The sequence below is a fragment of the Electrophorus electricus genome, chromosome 4 (genome assembly GCF_013358815.1).
Source record: "Electrophorus electricus isolate fEleEle1 chromosome 4, fEleEle1.pri, whole genome shotgun sequence".
In the NCBI taxonomy this organism is placed as follows: Eukaryota; Metazoa; Chordata; class Actinopteri; order Gymnotiformes; family Gymnotidae; genus Electrophorus; species Electrophorus electricus.
In genome coordinates, this window is record NC_049538.1 from 30110571 (window position 1) to 30134065 (window position 23495).

General features: G+C 44.8%; 2 protein-coding genes across 2 annotated transcripts in view; one reads left to right on the forward strand and one right to left on the reverse strand.

The window, feature by feature from the left end:
• Window positions 1-10369: 10369 nt before the first annotated feature.
• trhr2 (thyrotropin releasing hormone receptor 2) lies at window positions 10370-20867 on the reverse strand. The gene is made up of 5 exons (XM_027017972.2): window positions 20739-20867; window positions 18472-18513; window positions 16708-17466; window positions 15590-15995; window positions 10370-11053 (listed from the first exon to the last, which is right to left on the reverse strand). The coding sequence occupies exons 3-5, from the start codon at window positions 17097-17099 to the stop codon at window positions 10370-10372; spliced, it is 1482 nt and encodes a 493-aa protein (XP_026873773.2). The 5' UTR covers window positions 17100-17466; window positions 18472-18513; window positions 20739-20867.
• Window positions 20868-21146: 279 nt separating this feature from the next.
• The window catches only part of zc3h18 (zinc finger CCCH-type containing 18), a 26011-nt gene continuing 23662 nt past the window's right edge, over window positions 21147-23495 (forward strand). The window contains 2 exon segments of the mRNA XM_035525345.1: window positions 21147-21315; window positions 22381-23291. Coding sequence (XP_035381238.1) covers window positions 22398-23291 — 894 coding nt within the window. The 5' untranslated portion in view covers window positions 21147-21315; window positions 22381-22397.

The window sequence follows — 23495 nt, forward strand, 5'->3', positions numbered from 1 at the left end:
AGCACAGCATCCCTCTGCTGACCCCACGCTGATGTTCTTCTTGTTCTCTGGTCCAGACCCGCTCGATTGCTTTGGAGTCATTTACATATTATGCTCACCTTCCTGCTGTGATGATTTCACGTTCCTCATCACCTAATCCTGTTCCCTAATAAGGATAATTTACTGTCAACAGTCTTAGGAAACTCCCAACTCAGTTTGTCTATCTGCTTCAGGGCTCATTTTGAACCTGTCATGTTTTATCTCTTTAACATTCGAGACAGACTATTCCAATACAAACAGTGGCCTCCTTATGCTGCAAAGATCTTAAACAACTGTCACTTGTCTATTTCAAAGATCTTTCCTCTGTATGATCCAGGTTCCTGTGTGATTACCGCTCATGTAAACTCAGACTTTAAATATAACTTCGCTATGTGCCTTAAGGAGTTTGGTTCAGCATCTGAGTGTTGGATGTTCTGCAGGTGTCTTGCTCACGTGCCGGAGCTCTGGTGTGGTTCCCCTCCTGGTTTTACCTCCATGCCTACCCCATGCCTGGGATTATGAATTCTCTCCTCAGACGTTACTGGTGTTCTGTAATACAAAGCCTATTTAAACTCTGCACACTTTTTCACCATTAAGTAGATGCATTTTCCTCTAGATTATGTAAGGGTGCCCAGTGTTGCCTTACAGAAGTGCAGCAAATCAGCACTTTGTTGCTTTGTCCATATGTGCACGTGTGTGTGTGTGTGTGTGTGTGTGTGTGTGTGTGTGTGTCTGTCTGTCTGTGCACATCATGACATCATATTACACACATCCCAGTCAGTGCTCTGAAGCGTGCGCTCTGGCCTGGTGAAAATGATTGCACGACTAGTCACGTGTGTGTGTGTGGGGGGGTGTAGACTGGAAAAGCTGGGCCTGGAGCTCAGTACTTTTGTATGTGAAGTGTTTTGCTCTTTGTGGAGTCTATAAAGCACCTTCACCCATAGTGCCTTGCATCACAAACAAGGTCCTCAGCCAACCCTTCAGACCTCTCGGCAGGTTATTGTCAGTCTCTATACAACTCATTTTAGCACTGCCAACAAGCACTGGAAACTACACTGCTCAATCGACATAGCTCTCCTCCATACACGATTCAAGGGTGGAGATCAACGAGTTCACAAGCTCAAGTGTTAATGCTTTGTTAATGATAACCATCTCATTATCATTAATTACTCTTAAGTGGAGAGTTACCAGGACGATTGCCCTGAATGGAACGTTCTTGTTTTCTGCGGGGTTTTTTTAGTTGAAGTGGAAACCAACACAAAACCGAAACTTTCCCGTTCTTTGCTATATCCTAGGTGATAATACATCCTGCCCCAAGCACATACAAAGTGACGCATTTGTTTATCTTAGTGCAGTCAGTATGAACAGCCTGTCTCCTCAGATCATCACTGTTACTGAGTGGAAGGCCACTGGCGTTTGTGTGATTGAATTAGACTAATTCTACCTCCAGCGTGAATGCAGTGAGGAGACAGGCTAACAGAGGCGCTCAGTCATTCAGCCGCTCCACGTATAGTGCGGCCTGTCCCCTTTTATACATCTCTCAATAAATACTCACTCCCAGTGCGCCACTAGACAAACTCACGCAATCATAGCTTCATTGAAAGTCCACACCCCACACACACACACACACGCGCGCGCGCGCGCGCGCAACTGAGAAGCTGGCGCGATTATTCCAGTGTCGGGATTAACTCGCTCTGTTTCTGGTCCCCTGCCGAGTGTGGAAATGCCAGACGGAGCGGCGACATTTCCAGCTCTGTTACTCCGGTGCGATGGAGGCGGTGCTAATGTCGCACTGCTGAAACAGCAGGTGAAAAACGACGTGGAAGTCGAGCTAAACGAGTGCCGATATCAATCCTACGGCCAGGCGCTTTGATAGTCTTGGACTAATCTATCACGTCAGAGTTTACGAAATCCTCTTCATTTAACATTAAGCCTGCGGAAAAGTCTCCTGGGTTGTGACGGAGGTTGAGAGAGGACCATGGGCATCGCTCATGTTATCAGTAAGACCGTGTGTCGCTTTGATACAGGAGGATATCGATTTGAATTGCAATGCGGATATATGGGTTAATATGCTTAAGAACAGTGCTAAAAAAAAGGTGTCAGTTTTCTTCTCACTTGCACGTTCCTCACCATGTGCATTCTTCCCCTCCGAATTATTCTTAAAGTTCATTTCGCCTGCATCGTGGCTGATGGAAAGCTAAGGTCCGATCTCTTGTTCAGTCATGCACCTTTCTGTGGGAAGACATAAGTAATCTCACACAGAGATATGAGTTCAGCAGAAACAAGAGCATGGCCCTGCGTCTGGAGATATGGCTTTTTTTATAAGACATGAGAGAGAAAAAAAACAATATGCTGCCTTTAAAAGTTTGTAACGCAGCACAGGACGTGAGAAGAGAGCAGAGCGGGACTTGAGAATACATCGGCGCTAAGTTGTGCTTTATCCTCAGCGATCGCCGTCTGACACTCGGCTGCATCTTACAGGTGTTGTGTTTTTGAGTCACAAATCCTGAAAAAGGCAGAAGGACAGGACGTGTAGATTCAGCACTGCACTAGTGCTAGAGCGCTGTTCAGTTACTGCAAATGATTTATTGTCAGTAAATCTAGTGTGTGGGTGCTAAAGCATTCAGTGGTAACCTTCTTACCAAAAGTGTAACTGTGCACAGAAGCTTGGCAGGTATGTACACAACTCCCACATAACCACCTAGGACATAACAATACCTCACCCCGGAGGCAAACCTAGTTAAATGAATCAGTACACGTTGACTCAAATTAGCGCAAGTTCTTATTTATGGGAAAATCATTATCCACAGACCGTTAGCTATAATGTACGAAGCGGCAGAACTTGTGAAACATGTTAATATTTGTGCTCACCATCTGCAAATTACAATCCAGGCTTGGCTGAGGTTGTTCCGTTCTGCTGTGTATTTTCGGAGTATTTTTGAGACCAGGATGTTGTGGACCCCCCCCCCCCCGTAGGAGTGTGTCTGCCTCCTGCTGGGCAGGGCAGAGGGAGCAGCAGGGTGTGTGCATGTTCGGACCTGGGAGTCGAGCCAGGGAGCTGACGATTACACAGGGCCACGGTCACCAATAGACAGCCCAGCATCCGTCGTGCAGGGCTTCCAGTGCAATGTCAGTACCGAAAGCAGCTAGCGAGCTGGAGTGAAAATAAAGTGCGCATGGTCCCCTATCATTCCTGCTTCAGAAACTGACTGTGACATGTTTCTGAGGCAGTTATGTTGCATCCAGACTTGGATCTAGTTGCCTTGGGTTATTGTGGATATGTGATTAAATCATTAGCCAACAAAGACTAGATGAGCATAACCCAGTCAAACGGCCTGTTTGGCACTGGCACACCAGTGCAACACTATAGTTACTGAAGTGTGTATCTCATAGGACATAATCACAGAGTTCACTAACAGATTCATTAATTAGGACTGTAATAACGGCCATAACACCTTACAGACGAATTGGTGAGTGGTGGCTTTCGGTCATTTTGATATTTTTATATTGATATATTGTTATATTGACTACATTGTTATATTGCCAAATAAAAGCTAGAGTAACAGAAGCCTAATTCCACTGTCAGTCAAAAACATCAATAGACATAATCTCTCTACAAATACTCCTGGCCATTTTGCTGTAATGATAAAGGATGCTCTGTTTTCCTTTCTTATGGTTTGCGTTTGTAGTTTAAATAGGCATTGATCTGCCCCCATAATTGCCCAGCAAGGGTCCAGAACCCCAGGACAGCACCACCTAAAAGCAGCCCTTTAGACCTCTGCAGCACCAACACGCGGGATGTAGCTCTGCAGCGGCGTTCGGGCAGGCAACAGCGGCTACCTGGTGCTTCTGTTTTCTTCCCATTCTCCTTCTTGTTTTGGTTCGTGCTGGTTTCTGCAGGAGGGAGGCTGAGATAGAGTGCACCGCATTGCCTACTCCTGCCCCAGGGACTCGGGCAGTTAAAGTGAGAGGCAGGGCAAAAGGGGGGGTGATTACTCAATCACCATGTCTCTCCCACAACCACGGAAGGACACACTGAATGAATCCATGTCATGAAATGACTTTAGATGTTAAAGGATCGTAGATCCCTAGGTTACAGGTACATAGTTACATGGGCAGTTGCATGTCCATGTATGCCCATATATCAAATACACAGAATATGAATGGTTAGGGATGTCCTTTTTAGTTTATTTCAATTCATGCTCATTTTCCATTGTCATAAGAACATGTGAATGCTAATTTAGGTAAGAAAATTGTCCATTGTGCACTGAAAAACAAAAAAGATAATAACTTTAAAAAAAGAAAAAGCACAAGACGACAAAGCCGGAAGATTTGCTGATAAATCATGTAAACTAGGGGATAGTGGTGTAGTTGACTACAGTAGAATCATCATGTTATACTGAAATGTCTCTGGCAGAAGTTCTAAAGCATGTGTTCAGGATTTCAGGATGAACAAAAGATCCTGAACCCAAAACTGTATTCATTTATAGTCTGGTGAATAACGGTTTAGTGGTGTACTGATTATACTACAACAGTGCTCTCTATGCCTTGTTGCCACACTGACCATTTTAAATCTCCCAGCACCTCTCACGAAGAAAGATGTTCAAACTCTGGGCGTGTTCAAACTCTGTAGTGTTCAAAATCCTGGCATATTCAATGTCCGAGCATTTTAAAAATCCTGGTGTTTTCAAACTCCTGTCGTGTTCAAACTCTGGGCATGTTCCATTCTAAGCCTGGGGGACTGTTGAAGTGCTGATGTGCTGAAGTGCTGAAATGGTGAAATGGTGGTGTTGGAGTCTTAAGAAATCGATGTCAAACACATTTTTTTTTGTTAATCTTTATTTATAAACCCTTTTTCTTTCACAGATGTTAAACCTGATATTTAGAGGAGATGGTACGGGTGCATATGCAGTATTAGATGCTAGTTTATAGTGACATATCTGCACCCACTGTGCTTTTTACACTAGTATGGGAGACCGCTGACGTTTCCTAAACCATCGTCAAATATAAAGTCTCATCTAAGGAGATGTCTGTGGACTGTCATGCCAGAGGGTTCTTACTGAGGTCGAAGGTTTTATGCTGTTCGTGGCAGTGCTGTTGGCATTTTTCTATTTTAAAAATCCTCTGCTTATAAGTCACGTCCTTCTAGGTTTCTCTCATTGCTTTGCTTCATTGGGTTTAATGGACTTGTCGCACACTTCATGGCACCACTGTTAACAAACCGAGAGTTCGCTGCATTAGTTAATGAACGTTTAGTTATTTGCTACGGCATGAAAGTATGGACAAATTATCACACCCTTTTGATGAAAAATGAAACTGGATTTTTAAAAAATGAAAGAATGACAAATTATGCACTGTTCAGCCGGAAATACCATTTCAGCATTAATGAATCTTTGAATACTCAGCCAGGGGAAGCATCTACTACACAGTGTGTTCGGTGAAACATTTCTCAGAGTCTCAGGACACCCACTGCAGGTATAATGTGGTGTGAAAGTCAACACTTGTACCCTGAAGGCAGATAATTGGTCTGTAGTGATGTAGTATTTTACTTTAATCTATCTGTTTGTATGTGCTAAGATTAGAAATAGTAAATGCACAAACATGAATCACGTACCGGCTGTACAGTTGAGACTGTGTAGAAATGTCAGTTGTAAGTAAATAAAACAAAAAGACAAACTGAATGAAGAAAGAGCATTTTAAAGGTAAAATTATATGCAAACATTACAATGTAATAATAATTAATACTAATGAACTATTTAAAACATTTCCTAATGTTTTCTATCTATCTCTGTTCTGTGTCAATCCAAATATGTAATAGAAACAGTTGATACTTCTACAGAGAGAGTTCATTAGCCAACTACGTTACGGGCAGCAGGCAAGATGATGGAGATGTCAGAGGGACATTTGAATACTCGGAGAGTTGTTAATAGTGGGGAACGCGCTTCCCTTCATCACAATTTCTACATGCAGATTTAGAAAGGCCAATTTCTCATTACTTTTCTAAATACTGATTAACATTAGTGCAGTAAAGACATGATGTAACATTATGCCTGTGCATAAACATTTCAATATATATACATATACATGTAAATATATATACATATGCATATAAATATATACATACACATACATGTAAATTAGACGCTACATAGTCTCCCTCTTCTGATGAAATGCTTCTTAATGCTGAATCAATTCCATTTTGTCCTCATCTGCATCTATTTTTACCTTGAAAAAATGAATTAAACAATTATTTTCTTTGGCCAGTTAGCCACAGTAAAAAGAAAATATGTGAGTTTTATGCTCAGTTGCTGCTCTGCAATTTCAGCTCCTTCCAAATGAAGGAGGGGAAACAGAGTCTAATTAGCAGGCTGACCTCTGGATGCTAAAACTAGTGGCAGAAGAAGCGTGTTTGGAGGTTCAGACAGCTTTGTTTACACTGTCATTATCTGAAAGCGAGAAGAAAAAGCACTTCGGTCTGAAGCCATGGAGATGCAAGAAAAACCATCAGAAATGTTCAGGCACTAGAAACCATGTCTACAAGAATAAAGTGTGTGTGCAGTATGCAAGATGCACACAAATGGGAATGTAAAACATCACGTTGTGACTTTAATGCATTTAAAATATTTTTATCCAAAGCTTCTTTACTTTTTATCCATAGCTTCTTTACTTTGACAACTTCAGATATCACTTTGGTCTCTTTTTCATATCCCTGAGTGTGTGTGTGTGTGTATGTATATATATATATATATATATATGTATGTATATATATATATATATGTATATATATATATATATATATGTATGTATATATATATATATATGTATGTATATATATATATGTATGTATATATATATATATATATATGTATGTATATATATATATATATATGTATGTATATATATATATATGTATATATATATATATATATATATATATATATACACACACACACACACACACACACACACACACACACACACACACACACAGAGACGTGCGTTTGTGCCTTTCGATCTGGTTCGTGATAAAAGTGCTTGCACTACAGCATCTGCCATCATCAGTGATCAGTGAACTAATGTCGAAGCCGAAATGAACGCGAGGCAGTAATAAACAAATCCGAGTGGTGGAACTCGTCTAATTTTATCTGTCCATCTTCTCCATCTTCTTGGCACATGGGGCCTTCGATCCTCAGAAAAGGGGGGGGGGGGAATTTAAAAAGAAAGAAAAAGCCTTTCTGAAAATGACTTTTGGCTGTGAGCCGTAATTGTGATCAGGGCACAGAACCAACAAAGCCGGGAACAAAAGGGATGAAGTCGACCGAGATCAAACCCAGCGAAATGGACACTTCTTATTACGTTTTTAATACCGCGTGCCGGGAAATGGGGGCGCGCGCCGTCACGAGGCGCATCTCGCTGCACGATACCTCAGTTTTGCAATGGCTTATCTGTGGCAGGATTAGTCCCACTGCACCTGCACGGAAATCTGTTCTTGGGGGCGCCTTATCTTCTGCTCCCACAACTCTCCAATCTAATCGCGCAAAAGTAAAGTGAAAGCTGAACGTAACCTTAGCAACTGGCTGGCAGGCGACAAGTGGCCGTGCATTCATGGCACCTGCGTCGAGACTTTTTTCTATGGCATATTTTAAATGAATGTTGCTATATTTATCTTCAGCAAGCAATATGTGAAGCTAGGCATGCCATATGCGTAGAGAGAGCGAGAGAGAGAGAGAAGAAGAAGGGAGGTTATTGTACTGTGTGTCTTGTGACCAAATGCCACTACAGAAGTTCCTGTGTTAAATGCCGGTCTCGTCTTCAACCAATCAGCAGCTGTTAACAGGCTACTGCCATAAATATTCGAGCGTAGGAAACCCTCATAACTGGAAGTGTTCTTCATTTTCCAGAAATTGCCAACGCTCAAATCCCTGTTGGTCATTCTCGACACCTGAAACCCTCATAAATAAAGCAAAAGCTCAATTGAATTTTTAATTGTTACGCTTTATTTTCCATTTAGTAATAAAGGCTGTAAAATGGAGTCAAGGAGAAAAACACAATGTTGGTATTTTTCCTTTTCAAAAGAAATACTGGCAAAGCTGCACATGCTCACAGAACAAACACACACACTGAGCTCTGACTTCGGCAGGCCACCATTAAGACTTGAGCAAATAACAAGCAAGTTACATTCAAAGCGATTTTGCACCGGCTGCACTTGAAGGATCGTTTCCCTCTCTGGTTTTTAGCAGCACGACAACTCCACATCCAGCAATAAGCTTTCTGGCCTCAGAGACACACAAGGTCTTTACAGCTAATCCATGAATTTGTTTCAGCCTCGAGAGACAGCAAATGTTGCTTCCCCACTTCTCGATCAATAGTGAAATTAAAAACAAGAAAAGGTAGTAGCGCACAGCTAACTCCTCGGCCCAGTGCACTTCATTCTTCAGCAGTTTGATATCAGTCTCTGCACTGGTGTTGATTTTCACTTACTGGTTGTCAAATGAAACGTGACCGTGCAGTAAGGTTAACACAATAAACTATGAAGGAACACTGACAAGCTGTGTGGATGAGAGAAAAGAAAGATTCATATTAGCACAGATTAAATTAGGTTACGATACCAAACTCACCTATAAAAAAAGCAACAATTTCAAAAGTGTAGCTGATCTACGTTCTTCTACTAGGAAAACAACAGGACAGCTGGATGAGTGAAGGGTGACTCAAAGCAAATACAGTGAAGATCATTTTAGTAACAGAACAACTCAAGTTTCACATTACTAATGAAAGTGCCCGAATATCTATCACCATAAAATTACCAAAATTACCATCTGAAAGTCACATTTATGTCACAAACAAAACCACACTTGCTTTCTATATAAATATGCAACATTAAAATGCGCCATGGAGTACAGTTTTTTCTCTACCGATAGCATGCTAGCATGCTAGGCCTCTGTGCCTAAACCCAGAATATATCTCTCCAATTGTATAAACCTACATTGTGTGCACAATTATTGCGCAAGAGAGTATTTTGACCATATCATCATATTTTGTATCAGCATATTTTCCAACTCCAAGCTGTATAAACTGGAATGCTTATTGGATTAAAGCATATCAGGTGATGTGTATTTGTGTAATGAGGGAGGGCGTGGCCTAAGGAGATCAACACCCTGTATCAAGGTGTGCAGAATTATTAGGCAGATTTCTTTTCCTTTTGGCAAAATGGGCCAAAAAAAAGAGAGATTTAACTGACTCCGAAAAGTCAAAAATTATAAAAAGTCTTTTAGCAAGATGCAGCACTCTTAAAATTGCTAAGATATTGGGGCGTGATCACAGAACCATCAAACGTTTTGTTGCAAATACTCAACAGGGTCGCAAGAAACGTGTTGAGAAAAAAAGACGCCAAGTAACTGCCAAAGATTTGAGAAGAATCAAACGTGAAGCGACCAGGAATATTTCTTAAATATTCAGTTTTGAGGTTTATTAACATTTTGGAATGACCGAGAGCACTGTAGTTGTTCAATAATAAAATGAATCCTCAAAAACACAATTTGCCTAATAACTGTGCACACAGTGTAAAGCATAATTAATGTACCGTTCTGTATGTAAAGTGTCCTTTGTGCTCTGTATAAATAATGGCCATCTTATTGGAGTCCTTATTGGATGCCTGTTTTGTTCTGTGGTCTAGTTCCAGTCTCCAGAGGCAGACCAGAGGATGCGGCTGTGCTGCTGGACAGATTGTAAACACTTGTAAAGCATCAGTCCTCTTGATCCGTGAGGTTTTATGTGGAACAAATACTGATGCATGACAGCTCAGTTCCCTGGATATGTTTCCTGCTCTTAGCGTGACACTCGTCTCCAGCCTTGGACCGGCTGTGGGCGGAGAGCGTGAATGTGTGTGAGTCCTGGCCAGATGCTCGGGGCCATGCTGCCAGATAAAAAGACCCCTTTCAAAAACATGGGCCTATCAGTGCTTTTAAAAGTGCATTATGTAGCCACTTAGCTAAATTCATTGGGTTCTCCTTTCGGTTTCAGGCACGGAGGGCGAGTTCTTCACCGTGACAGATGAGGAGAATGCCGTGGTCCTCTCTGGAACCCTGCTGAGATGCTGAGGCCACAGTCACAAGCTGACAAACACAAGACCCCTAGACAAAAAGGTGAAAAGGATGCAGTGAGATGTCCCCCCAAAGAACAACGGTGTCACTTCAGCAGGTGAAAAGATGGATAGGTCTTCAGGATCGTGTGCGTACATTTATTTTGGTTCTCTTTGCAGCAGGTGAGGGTTTATTTTTTTCCGGGCAGGGAGTTAAAGTGAACAAGGCCGACCCCACATAGTTTGCTGGGAGACAGTGGCGGGAACTAGCCGCTACACCGTGCTGTGCATCAGTTCTTTAGTACTGTGCCCAGCATGGCCAGGTATAGCCTTCCCCTCCTCTGAGGCCATCGCTGTCTTCTCTGCGCCGGAGCCGTTAGCGTTTGTAGCTGCGTTTGTGGCTACGTTTGATAAACCTTTATCAGTCATCAAGTTGTCATTCTCTTTTTCGTTCATGTCCAAGTCTGCTGGATCAGGCTGAACCATCCCAGCGTTGGGTACACTTTTCTCCTCCTTAAGAAGCGGCATGGCCACTCTGTTGTTGTGCACAGGCGTAGCCTCCTCCTGATTGGACAGGGAAGTTGGCGTGCCGTGGTTCTGGTCAGCGGTGCACGGTCCGCCTCCCTTGACCGTCTGCCTGGTGCCGTTGCTGGCGTGGGCGGCTCGTGAGTCCCTGGCTATGCTGCAGCCGGCCTGGAGCACAGACAGCGTGTGTCGGTGGCCGTCGCGCTGCTGGCAGCTGTACAGACCGCGGAAGGCCGAGCGGAACTTCTGCGACATCAGGTTGTACACCACGGGGTTGATGGCGCTGTTGGCATAGATGCAAGTCCGGCAGAAGAGCAGGAACCAGGCGTCCAAGTACGGAGTGCTGACGAAGGAGTTGATGAGCACCAGTGTCCTGTACGGCATCCACAGCAGGGCGAAGAGAATCACCACCACCGCCAGCATCTTGGTGACCTGTGGAGAGCAGACGCAGTGCGCTGTGAGCCCTGGCAATACCGCACGCGCCCTGTCTGACTGTGGGCCGGAGCTGTCAGGTACTGCGAATAACACACTGTGAGTTTTGTCACACAGCACAGCCATTCTCATCCAACAAGAGAGTCTAATTTTCTCTAATTTTCCTAACAATTTTAACTGAATTTTTAACTGCGCTAAACTTTGCTGTAAGATCACATTCTTCCTTTTTACGTCCCAGTGCATGTGAAAGAACAAAATGTCCTAGAGAAAAGAAACTTGATCACTGGAAATCTCTTTATTAGCTCCAAAACAAAAGACACCTCCTAAGACTAAATCCAACTGCTCATTTTTAACAGGAAGTAGCCTGCACGTGAGAACTCATCACCGAGAGAAATTCTCGGCACGCCTGAGAACAATCTAATGGAGGAGTCGCGAGTCAGGGAGGAGCTCAGCCAATTAACAGAGAGCAAGATAATGAGTGTGACTGGCAGTGACATTCTGTTGTGACATCTGGTGATTGTGATTCTTCATCAGGATGAAACAAAGTCTTAACACGACATGAACAAAGCAGCCCTGCTACTCACAATTAGGTAAAAAGAGAGAGAGAGAGAGAGAGAGAGAGAGAGAGAGAGGCTGGTGCCGTAGCGACGGCACTATCAGATCTGCAGGGCGGCTGACTTCATTCAGATCTTCAGGCGAAACCCAGGCATCCTGTAGCTCACCAAACTTTACAAAACGTTGACGTTAATCATGTGATCAAAGGGCTGGAGGTGTGAAGGTAAGATCGGTCAGAACGCAGGGGAGACAGATGGAGCACTTCCTCGCGAGCTCCAGGAGCACAGCCGTTGGCGGCAGTAAGGATACTTCAGGGAGCTCCACAAATCATATTATGCAAATCTTCTTCTCAAGTGAGGCCCTCTTGGATCCTCGATCTACACCACACACAAGTGAATGGGCGCACACGCTCACATACACCCCGCGAAGGACAGAACTCAAATGTGCACTCCCACACACCCACCCACATGAGCACACAAGATCACAAGCGAGGTCACTGAGAGTTCTGGTAACTCTTCAATTTGGTAATAGACTGACAGCTGCTCTGAAATTTTCATCTGACCCCCACAGCCTGCCGATAGGCTCCAGCCATGTATGTGTGTGTGTGTGTGTGTGTGTGTGTGTGTGTGTGTGTGTGTGTGTGTGTGTGTTTGAGAGAGAGAGAGTGAATGTCTGCAAAACTATCAAAATAGTAGCAAATGGAGTATTCTGGAGATAAATATATGCAACATCTAACATCTCTCATCTAAGAGAAAACAGAGGCACTGTAATAGCTAGTGTACCGCACACTGGTCATCTCACACCTGTCAGAATAGCACAGCTGGGAATGAAAATCTGCCTGTTTTACTAGGACCTCCAATATCTTTCCAGCCATGTTAATAATCAGGTTTAAGAGATGCTCTGTGTTGTAGGAAAACAGCAAGAGGCATCACTCACCTAGAAATGTATTCAGAATCACACCCTACGACGTACTATGTACTACATTTTGTCGTAGTGTAACGCTAATGATAAATTTGATTCTCCATGTCATTAACTTTCAGTTTCCAATAATACATTGCAAATTGTATCGTTCGCTAATTGTCCTTGAGTAATACCATAATGCAATGCGAAGGTGTCTTGTCAAAGAAAAAAACTATAGCCTGTTCACAATTGTTACCCATTACAGAATTAGCATAAGACATTTTATCTGTGACATTCACAGATATTAACTCAAAGTATCAAGGGCAATAAAATAAGAATTAGAAGCATGCAAAGTGCCTTCATGAGCGGAAACGAATCACAGAAACAAAGCAACTATACCAAAAGGAATTAAATTCACGAAGGAGAGCTGAGAGTTCAACTTTGACTACGATGTGTGAGCTCCAAAAACAACGCAATCTCTGGTGAACTGCTACGCACATCTTACCACAATGGTTTGACAAACACAGTCATAAAAACTGTCATAAATAATCTGTTGTCTTGACAGAAAATAGACATTTTATCCCCAGTTTCAAAAACTTTAAAAGTTTTAAAGTTCTTTGAATGGATATATGTTGTTCTGAAATGATTTTTCTTTAAAGAGCTAGAAAAAGAAACAGAACTACTGGTGTCATGGTAAAAAGAAGAAATAATCTCTCTAAATTAAGGGATAATCTTTCTCAGTGAAGTGATAATCTCTCTAAATGAAGCGATAATCTTTCTAAATTTAGTGCCAAAACTATACAGATCAAGGAAACAAACAAACAAAAAAACCAAAACAAAAAAGGCTGATCAATCCTCTCAAAAGCTGTGAAAATCAAGAAATAACACCAAGATCTAAGACCAAGGCCTAAGAAAAATCCTGACTCCCCTTTGTGATCCGAGGCTCTTTAATTTCTGGATTATTCATTTTCATCTCTTTTCTCTAGCGTGTAGGAATAAGGAGAATGCCTCACATTCTCACATTCTCCTCAGCCCACTTTGCCCATGACTTTGTATTTATGACTTTATCCAGGCCGCTTCGTTTGCGTTGACATGCCCTACAAGATGACCTGCATCCGAACTCTGCCATTCAACCTGACCAGCCTGGACATGCCATTCACAACTTTTAATGGTCTGCTGCCATGGTCAGTCTTGAAAAAGGCAGACATACCACAAAGAGATATTACAGACCTAGAGCTAGCCAAAACTATCTTACTGACATAATTTTACCTATTTTTTATTTATATTATGTCAGGAGTTCTACTGAGTTCTCCACAGCGAACTGTGGCTAGACGGATCGTCTGGAATTTGGGGAATCCACAACGGATCTGTACGGATTTTTCAGGCAGAAGGGAGTGAGCCGGGGAGGACGCAGGGACACAGGCACAGAACCCAGCCGAACCTGCTGTGTTATAATAGGTGTAGTAATGACGTCCTACAGGTGTAGTAATGAACTGCTACAGGTGTAGTAATGACGTCCTACAGGTGTAGTAATGAACTGCTACAGGTGTAGTAATGACGTCCTACAGGTGTAGCAATGAACTGCTACAGGTGTAGTAATGACGTCCTACAGGTGTAGCAATGAACTGCTACAGGTGTAGTAATGACGTCCTACAGGTGTATAAATGACGTCCTACAGGTGTAGTAATGAACTGCTACGGGTGTAGTAATGACGTCCTACAGGTGTAGTAATGACGTCCTACAGGTGTATAAATGACGTCCTACAGGTGTAGTAATGAACTGCTACAGGTGTAGTAATGACGTCCTACAGGTGTAGTAATGACGTCCTACAGGTGTAGCAATGAATTGCTACAGGTGTAGTAATGACGTCCTACAGGTGTAGCAATGAATTGCTACAGGTGTAGTAATGACGTCCTACAGGTGTAGTAATGAACTGCTACAGGTATAGTAATGATGTCCTACAGGTGTAGTAATGAACTGCTACAGGTGTAGTAATGAACTGCTACAGGTGTAGTAATGACATCCTACAGGTGTAGTAATGACGTCCTACAGGTGTAGCAATGAACTGCTACAGGTGTAGTAATGACGTCCTACAGGTGTAGTAATGACGTCCTACAGGTGTAGTAATGAACTGCTACAGGTGTAGTAATGACGTCCTACAGGTGTAGTAATGACGTCCTACAGATGTAGCAATGAATTGCTACAGGTGTAGTAATGACGTCCTACAGGTGTAGCAATGAATTGCTACAGGTGTAGTAATGACGTCCTACAGGTGTAGCAATGAATTGCTATAGGTATAGTAATGATGTCCTACAGGTGTAGTAATGACATCCTACAGGGCCTCTCTGCTATAGTGATGGGGCTCCATTTGGATAACTTGGCAGAGCGGTTGTACACTCAACCACTCATTCTGTGGCTCTCATCCACGAGCCTGTTCATAGGCAGACAAGCCGTCACCTCACTGAGAATTAAATGAGTGTTAAAATGTTCAAACTGGAAGAAGGTAGTTACTCTGTATACAGCAGCAGGCCAGGGAGTTAAAGACCTCACACTAGACAAACGAAGCATGCATTTAGTGATTAAGGAAAACGTTAGGAAGAGAAATAAAGTCTTAAGGTACTTTACAATACTTCTAGTCCAAGAACAGAGTAGTTTGGTTCATTATCGTTTACAAATGAAAAATGTGGCATTTTTGAAGGAAAGCTGCTTTACTGGCCGAGAGAAATACCAAACACCTGCCTCCAGTACACGGGGGTACCTAACAAAGCTAAATGCCATTCGGCTCCATTCTTCTGGGGAGACAGCCGAGTCTGTGGCGGAAAGCCGCAGGCCCACAGTGACAGTGATGGCTGTGTTTGCCCTTTAGAGATCCCTCACAATGGTGGCAAATACAGAAGAAGGAACCCGTCTAATGAAGCCTGCACGAAGTGTGGAATCTCCCCATAAGGGAAGAAGATCTGTGGCCCCACCTGATAAACTCAGCAGGTGCAGATAGCAGATAGGGGTCAACTCTGCCATCTCAAAAGAGATGAGGGAGACACACACACACACACACACACACACACACACGCACGCACGCACCTGCTTCCGAGATGACAGCGCACTCTTGGGCCGACCCCTGCCAACGTCGGCCGGTTCCTTGCAGCTCCTCCTGAGGGTGGCGGCAGTGACAACACCAGACTCGGCCGGTTGGGGCAGGGGGCTGAGGTAGAGGATGCGGGCGATGAGGGCGTACAGGACCACGGCCAGCAGCAGGGGCAGCACGTAGAATACGGCGAAGTCGATGAGGTAGATGGGCAGGTAGAGGTCGCGGGAGACGCGGTAGCCGCACTGCGCGCGCCCGTGCCTGTCTATCTGGATGTCCACCAGGAAGAGCCACACAGTGCAGTAGACGCAGGTGAAGGCCCAGACGCCCGCGATGATGCGCTTGGCCCTGGAGATCGTGCACATCGTCTGAGCTCGCATGGGGTGACAGATGGCTATGTATCTGAGACAGGCGGAGAGAACGAGGCAAGAATAACAGTCCAATTACAGGGAACAAGGGCTCCGGTGCATCAGGGAATTTCGGGAATATCATGGAATTTGACATGGATAGTCAGAGGATTTGATTTTTGGGGGGGGTCAAGTCATGGAAAATTAGGGAATTTTGTTTGGAATATCTTTAGATTTTTTTTGGTTGCCATTTATCAAAATGTTATATTTTCACTCTTTTCCGGTATGTAGTAAGTGGTTGTTATAGTTAGTTGTTTTTTCCGCACCCATTTAACAAGGGCAGCCTGTTTGTCCGTTCATTAGAGGTCATAAAAATTCAGCTTTTTAGTCAGTGAAAGTCTGGGAACGTTAGGGAACGTCAGAGAGTTTGACATTTGAATTAGAGTGGGAACCCAGAGCTGACTTAGCGTGAAAAATCTGTGTGCCTGGATAAATTAGTGCTGATGTTGAGCCAAGCAGAGTGAGTGTGTTTATAACTCATTATCTGACTACATGTGACCTTTTCCTGAATAAAGCACAGAGACATAATAACCTGGGGTCTGTCCACACAGCAATAAATACACCGGAAGTTCTGATACAGTGCTACACAGTGACATTTGCACAGCCAAAACGCTCTGGACCACTGACAGCGTGTTGTCACATAAGCATTTGATTTTAATTTAGTGTAAGCAATGAGTCATACAGGTGATGGTGCTCCTCTGGGTTACCTCTCCACAGTGAAGGCCGTGATGGAGCAGGACGACACGTTGATGCCCAGGTACTGGAGGTACGTGATACCCAAGCACCCGGTCTTCCCGTACACCCAGGTAGCCAGCAGGCTCTCGGAAATGTTGGGCAGTCCGGCCGCCACCAGGACCGTGAGGTCGGCCACGGCAAGGCTCATCAGGTAGCAGTTAGTGGGCGTTCGCATGTGTTGCGTGGTGAGGACCACGAGGACCACCATAATGTTTCCCACAATTCCCACACCGCACACCAGGAGCACCAGGAATACGGACACGGCCTTGTACTCCACAGACTCGGACACGGGGTTCCCGGGGCCAAGCAGCGAGATGTTGGACACTGGGTGGCTCTCTGTCTTGAAGCTCACGTTTTCGGCCATGTTGGAGTGAACGGGTATGCGTGGCCGTGTTTGTGTACAGAGTGGTCGAGAGAGCAAAGGAATTGAAAGAGGATATGGACCGTAGTGGCGTGAGGAAGAGAAAGAAGAGTAGGAGAGCGGAATTCGGCAGGAAGTTAAAGATTAGGCTGCGAAAAGCAGGTTTCTTTCAAGCCTCTTCTCATGTCTTTTATGAAGTGCCATGATGTCTTCGAGTCTTACAGCAGCTTTCTTTCTCGACCCCTCCTTTCATGATGGCCTTATAAAATTGCTATAATTCCATTAATGGCAACACATTCAAATGCTGCAGCTAAGTCTCCTGTGGGCCTTCTTATGCTGCTTAATACAATTGTCCGTCCAGTCGAACCCCCTGAAAATAGAGATTGCAACAGTCATTGGGAAAAACGCCAGTCTCCAACACTGTTAAGAGGATTTCACAGCCTTGTGATAATTGCACAGTAATTGTGCACATGTACATCTCCTCTGGCATAAGCAGACAAGTGCTGAACATCGAACTTTGGATTAGACCCCCTCAAGCTTCCACTATTCTGAAAATTGCACTGATTACACAAGACACAATGCAGACATAACATGTACCTCTCTGTGTCTGTCTCTCTCTCTCCATCTGTCTCACTGCATGTGCTTCTCTCCTCTTTTTTTCTGTCTGTCTCACCTGTCTCTCTCTCTCTCCTCTGTCTCACTCCCTTCAGTGATTCCCTTAACACCTGCAGGAGTCACAATGTTTTTGAAGATATTCTGTGTCTATTATCAGTCCATACACACAATAAACTATCTCAGCAAATTATTTAAATGAGACATTTTAGCAGCGCACTTAATCAGCTGGGGGGAAAAAAAATCACTGCAAGATTAAATAATGAGAAAACCATCACCACAACTGTTTGTACAGCTCTAGAAATGAAATGCAAATGCTTTTACACTCACTTACAGCAATGTATGTTGCGGAAGACAACTGTTCTGCTGAAGTATTGTTTTCAAAATCTACTCCAATATTATACCAGAAAATCAAGCTTAGTCAAGAAACACGAAGTTGCAAACTTGATTTGGACTCGACAGTGTGCAGTGGCATTGTGTCATCTGTTGTTCATCGGTTGTCTTTGGACCTTGTTTCTCTGGTCCTCATGCTAAATTGAAGTGGACACAAACTGAAAAGTAATTCAAATGAAACCTGCCAGCCATCTCTGAGCCTCCACTGCTCTGGAAAACAAACCCTCAGTTTTTCATTCTGTTGCATTTTGGGGTACAGATATTGCAGAACATCTCTCTGGCTTTTCAGTAACGTGGTGTGTGTGAGTGTGTGTGTGTGTGTGTGTGTGTGTGTGTGTGTGTGTGTGTGTGTGTGTGTGTAAAGACTCACCCTTTCAGTCCTGTTTTCTACTGCAAAAAGGCCAGAGCACACCTGCAGTTACAAATGACACTAATTAATTCATGCTACATTTACATTTAAAAGGCAGAAGTGAATGGAAGAGAGAATTTATTATAGAGCATTATGTCATCATTTATACAAGTTTAAACAACTCTTATAAAGCTATATTAATTGACAGTTGATATGTGATATTTGGTTTTCTTTAAAACCAAATAGACTACCATGTGTGATTCCACTTCCCTGCTACACTGGAATGACTCGCCCTAGTGTTAAATGCAGCCATTAAGCAAGCAGCTGTCCTCCGCGGAGCACGCTCTCACTGCGCAGCAGCGACCAGCTCCATTGAGGGACTGGCACTGACACCACGGGCCAAGTGTGCTGATGAGAGGCTGAGATATGAATTAAGCCGTCACTCACCCAGTCAAGTGCTGCTCAGTGGATGTATCAGAATCAGAACATTAAGACGATGAGCCCTTGAGGGCTCTCTCTCTCCCTGTATCTCTCTCCCAGTATCTCTCTCTCTCTCTCCCTGTATCTCTCTCTCTCCCTGTATCTCTCTCTCTCTCTCTCTCTCTCTCTCTCTCCCTGTATCTCTCTCTCTCTCTCTCTCTCTCTCTCTCCCTGTATCTCTCTCTCTCTCTCTCTCTCTCTCTCCCTGTATCTCTCTCTCTCCCTGTATCTCTCTCCCAGTATCTCTCTCTCCCTGTATCTCTCTCTCTCCCAGTATCTCTCTCTCTCTCCCTGTATCTCTCTCTCTCTCTCTCTCTCTCTCTCTCTCTCTCTCCCTGTATCTCTCTCTCTCTCTCTCTCTCTCTCTCTCTCTCTCTCTCTCTCTCTCTCTGTCCCTGTATCTCTCTCTCTCTCCCTGTATCTCTCTCCCTGTATCTCTCTCTCTCTCTCCCTGTATCTCTCTCTCTCCCTGTATCTCTCTCTCCCTGTATCTCTCTCTCTCCCTGTATCTCTCTCTCTCTCTCTGTCCCTGTATCTCTCTCTCTCTCTCTCTCTCTCTCTGTCCCTGTATCTCTCTCTCTCTCCCTGTATCTCTCTCTCTCCCTGTATCTCTCTCTCTCTCTCTCTCTCTCTCTCTCTCTCCCTGTATCTCTCTCTCTCTCTCTCTCTCTCTCTCTCTCTCCCTGTATCTCTCTCTCTCCCTGTATCTCTCTCCCAGTATCTCTCTCTCCCTGTATCTCTCTCTCTCCCAGTATCTCTCTCTCTCTCCCTGTATCTCTCTCTCTCTCTCTCTCTCTCTCTCTCTCTCTCTCCCTGTATCTCTCTCTCTCTCTCTCTCTCTCTCTGTCCCTGTATCTCTCTCTCTCTCCCTGTATCTCTCTCCCTGTATCTCTCTCTCTCTCCCTGTATCTCTCTCTCTCTCCCTGTATCTCTCTCTCCCTGTATCTCTCTCTCTCCCTGTATCTCTCTCTCTCTCTGTCCCTGTATCTCTCTCTCTCTCTCTCTGTCCCTGTATCTCTCTCTCTCTCCCTGTATCTCTCTCTCTCTCTCCCTGTATCTCTCTCTCTCTCTCTCTCCCTGTATCTCTCTCTCTCTCTGTATCCCTCTCTCTCCCTGTATCTCTCTCTCTCTCTCCCTGTATCTCTCTCTCTCTCTCTGTATCTCTCTCTCTCCCTGTATCTCTCTCTCTCTCTCTCTCTCTGTCTTCCTCTCTCTCTCAGTCTCTCTCTTCCATGTGAATGTAACTAAATAACGACTTGTGTGGGGTATCACTTCTGTAGGCTATGCAAGATATGAATGAGATTTTTTTTCTTTCCACCGCTCAGAACTTTAGGAGTGACATTAGCATCACATTGCATAGTAGGTATGTATTCGTAATACTAGAGATAAACTATGGTTAACTATATGGTTTCTACAGTGGTATAAATCTAATATTCAGAATGTTATAATTAACAACTTGCAATTGTAAACACTGGAACTAAATTCTACACAGCATAAAGCAATACAATACACTCTTCCAACTAGGTAAAGTCACATTACACAGGCAAATAAAAATGTATGTAATCTTTAATACATAATTCTGTTTAGAAATAACACACTTTTGATTTTTTTTTCTAATAAGCACACAAATTCCATATCAGCATCAGAACATTGCAAAATCAGCAATCATTAAACCTTTCCTTGATTAATGAATTAAAATTCTCAAGAAACCAATGTCCAACATAATAAGTCCATTTGAATCTCCATATGAATAATTTTGCACTGACATCTAACCTCAGAATATCTCCAGTGAATCATTCATTTCTTACCATTTTCTTGTGTTGTATTCGGAACCCATCCCGTGTGTCCAGAGCACCCGGTCTCTTGCCGTGTCGGCTGTGAGCCCAGATGTAGGTATGAGACATCCCCGGCGTGGTGGGCAGGGATGCGCTGGGAGACTGCGCTCGCCTGAATGCCAGTGGCCACTGTGAGCGAACAGGTGTTTTGTGTGCAACATCGCCGCCTAGCGGCCACACCGCTTCCGTCCACAAACCCTGGCATTGTTCATGGTTGCCAGTTTTCTACTCGCTTTCTTTCTACAAACACATCGCAAAGCACTATGAAGCTGCCCCGTGCACCTCTCCAGGTGCTCGTGGGTTCTGTCTTGCGTGGACACGGGACTGCCCCCCCCCTCCCCTCTGGCGCCCCCACGTCGTGTTTTGATGACGTCAGGGTAATGGCCGCTCTCACGGTGCCGTGCAGGGTTTATCCGTTTCTCCGGTAAAGCAAATTACAAATCGTCAAATCGTTCGTCGCGTATAAATCGTCACCGAGGGAGAGAGACCGGGCAGCTCCCACCGCCTCGCGCCGCCGAAGCCCTGTCTCCAGGACGCTGTGGTTTGAAAGGTGACCGAATGTGTTTTACGCCTTCTCGGGACTTTCTTTCGCGAATTGTCGGCGCTCGTCATTGTTGCGGCCTCAGGCGGACCCGTCTGGACCAGAAAGGCGCCCGAGCGCGGCGCGGGGACCGGCGCGGGCGGCCCGGGCGCCGCGGCCGCGTGTCCGCCGCCGCGCCTCGCGCTCGTGTCCGTGTCCGGCGCTAATCTCGTCGGTAGTAAAGTGCGGGCCGCGCTCGGGCCTGCAGGCGCACAGACCTCCTCATTTCCACACAAAGCTAGCTAGCTCTGCCCCGAGCTCGAGAGCTGATGTTTCAGTCGTCCGTCTCGTGAGCCCTTGCCCGTAAACCGAGCAGGTAACCTCGTTTCAGTCTCTCTGGGTTGCAAAGTGTGCATTATGGATGCGCACAGCCCGTTAGCTGGCTCGTTAGCTGCCAGGCTAACCGGCTGTTCAACGGTAACATTTCAGTTTCAAGTCCCGCATTAATGTTGCTAGTGTTTGTGGAGGTGAGCGAGCTACCGCACTCCCCCACATGCCTCCAGTGGTTAATAGCATAAACAAATGCACTTGAATCATGAAAAATGTTTTTGGGTTGTTTTTTTTTATGTGTAAGTTGCAGTACCGTTTTATCACGACTGGTGGAGTTTTGATGTAAACATTGTCCGCTGTTAGCATGTTTTTAGCCTTTCTAATTCATTTCTTTAGCTTGTTCAAAATCAGTGTAATCGACGTTGGATTGCGAAGATGATTTTTTGAACATCAGTTAACCCTGAATTAACGCTTACTGTAAATCTCTCTCTCAGGATATCTTATGCCATGTTCACGCAGACCCACCTTTCAGCCAACTAAATTACTGGGAGATCAATAAATATTTAAAAGTGTAAAAGTGTATTAGATTAAAGTTGTATTAATATATTTTTTTCATGAGTTAGCCACTGAAGGTAGATTGTGGATTTCTGATCTAGGCTAAGACCTAATCTATTTCCAGAAAACCAGCCCACAGTGAATTGAAGGCAGGCAGCAGAGACCTAGAGTTTGTGTTTCAAACTGATTGCCATTTCTGAATAATATCAGTTGCAGATCGTGTGCTGATGGACACCCCCGAGAGCCCCACTCAGTCCCCACAATCCCCTGAGGAGGAGAAAGGTCAGTCTGACAGTGAGCTGTTCGAGTCACCCGAGTCTCCTGCCGAAGAAGACAACGTCACCTCAGACAGCGAGTTACTGAATGATGAAGAGGACGGTGGAGGAGATGGAGACTCTAACTTTGACGATGAAGACGGGCTGGAGCTGATCGGGAGAGCTCAGGAGGACATTTCCGACCAAGAAGACGAGAAGCCCGACCAGGGTGGGAGGAGAGGAGACTACAGGGCGGAGCGGGTGGGCGTGCTGGAGGGCAGGCATTGCATAAGCCCCTCCCCCGAGGGGGAGGTCCTAGACACGCCCAGGTCCCCAGACCCCAACTCACCCGAGCCATTCACCCCTGCTGAAGTAGAGCGGGATGACGCCAAGCAAGAGGAAGAGGAGGAAGATGACGACGGGGCGGAGATGGCCCCCGGGTCTGGCGCGAGCCGCCCGGAGCTGGAGGACGAGGATGACGAGGAGGAGGACCGGAGGCAGAGGAGGCTCGTGGCGGTCAGCGACCTGAAGGATGAGTCGTCCTCTGTGTCCCGAGAGCTGGACGAACATGAGTTGGACTATGACGAGGAGGTGCTCGAGGAGCCCAGCGCAGTCGCCTTGGAGGAGGAGGACGCGGAGAAGGGCCCTCCTGGAGAGGACCGGGAGGAGGAGGAGGAGGAAAAAGATGAGGAAGAGGAGAAGACCAGAAAAAAGAAGGAGAGAAACCCGATTTTGCCACCCGAGCAGAAGGACACTCAGCCAAAAAGGCCAGAGGAGCCAAGAGGCCAGGAGCGTGGCCGCAAGGAGGCCTTCCGCGACAAAAGGAAGGACGAAGATGATGGTGAGATCGATGAAGGAGAAATTGATGTAAGTGTCCTTGTTAAAGTTTTTTTTGTTGTTGTTTTTTACAATTAGATGGGGACGTAACCGAGTGCATGTTGGCGTGGTTCCTTAGTGTTTTTGTTTATTGATGATCATAAATGGTGAAAATTGTCATGTTTCTGACCATGGAATTTCAAGCAAGGAAAAACCTGGAGGCAGGAAAAGGGTGACAATAGACAGACTTTTGAA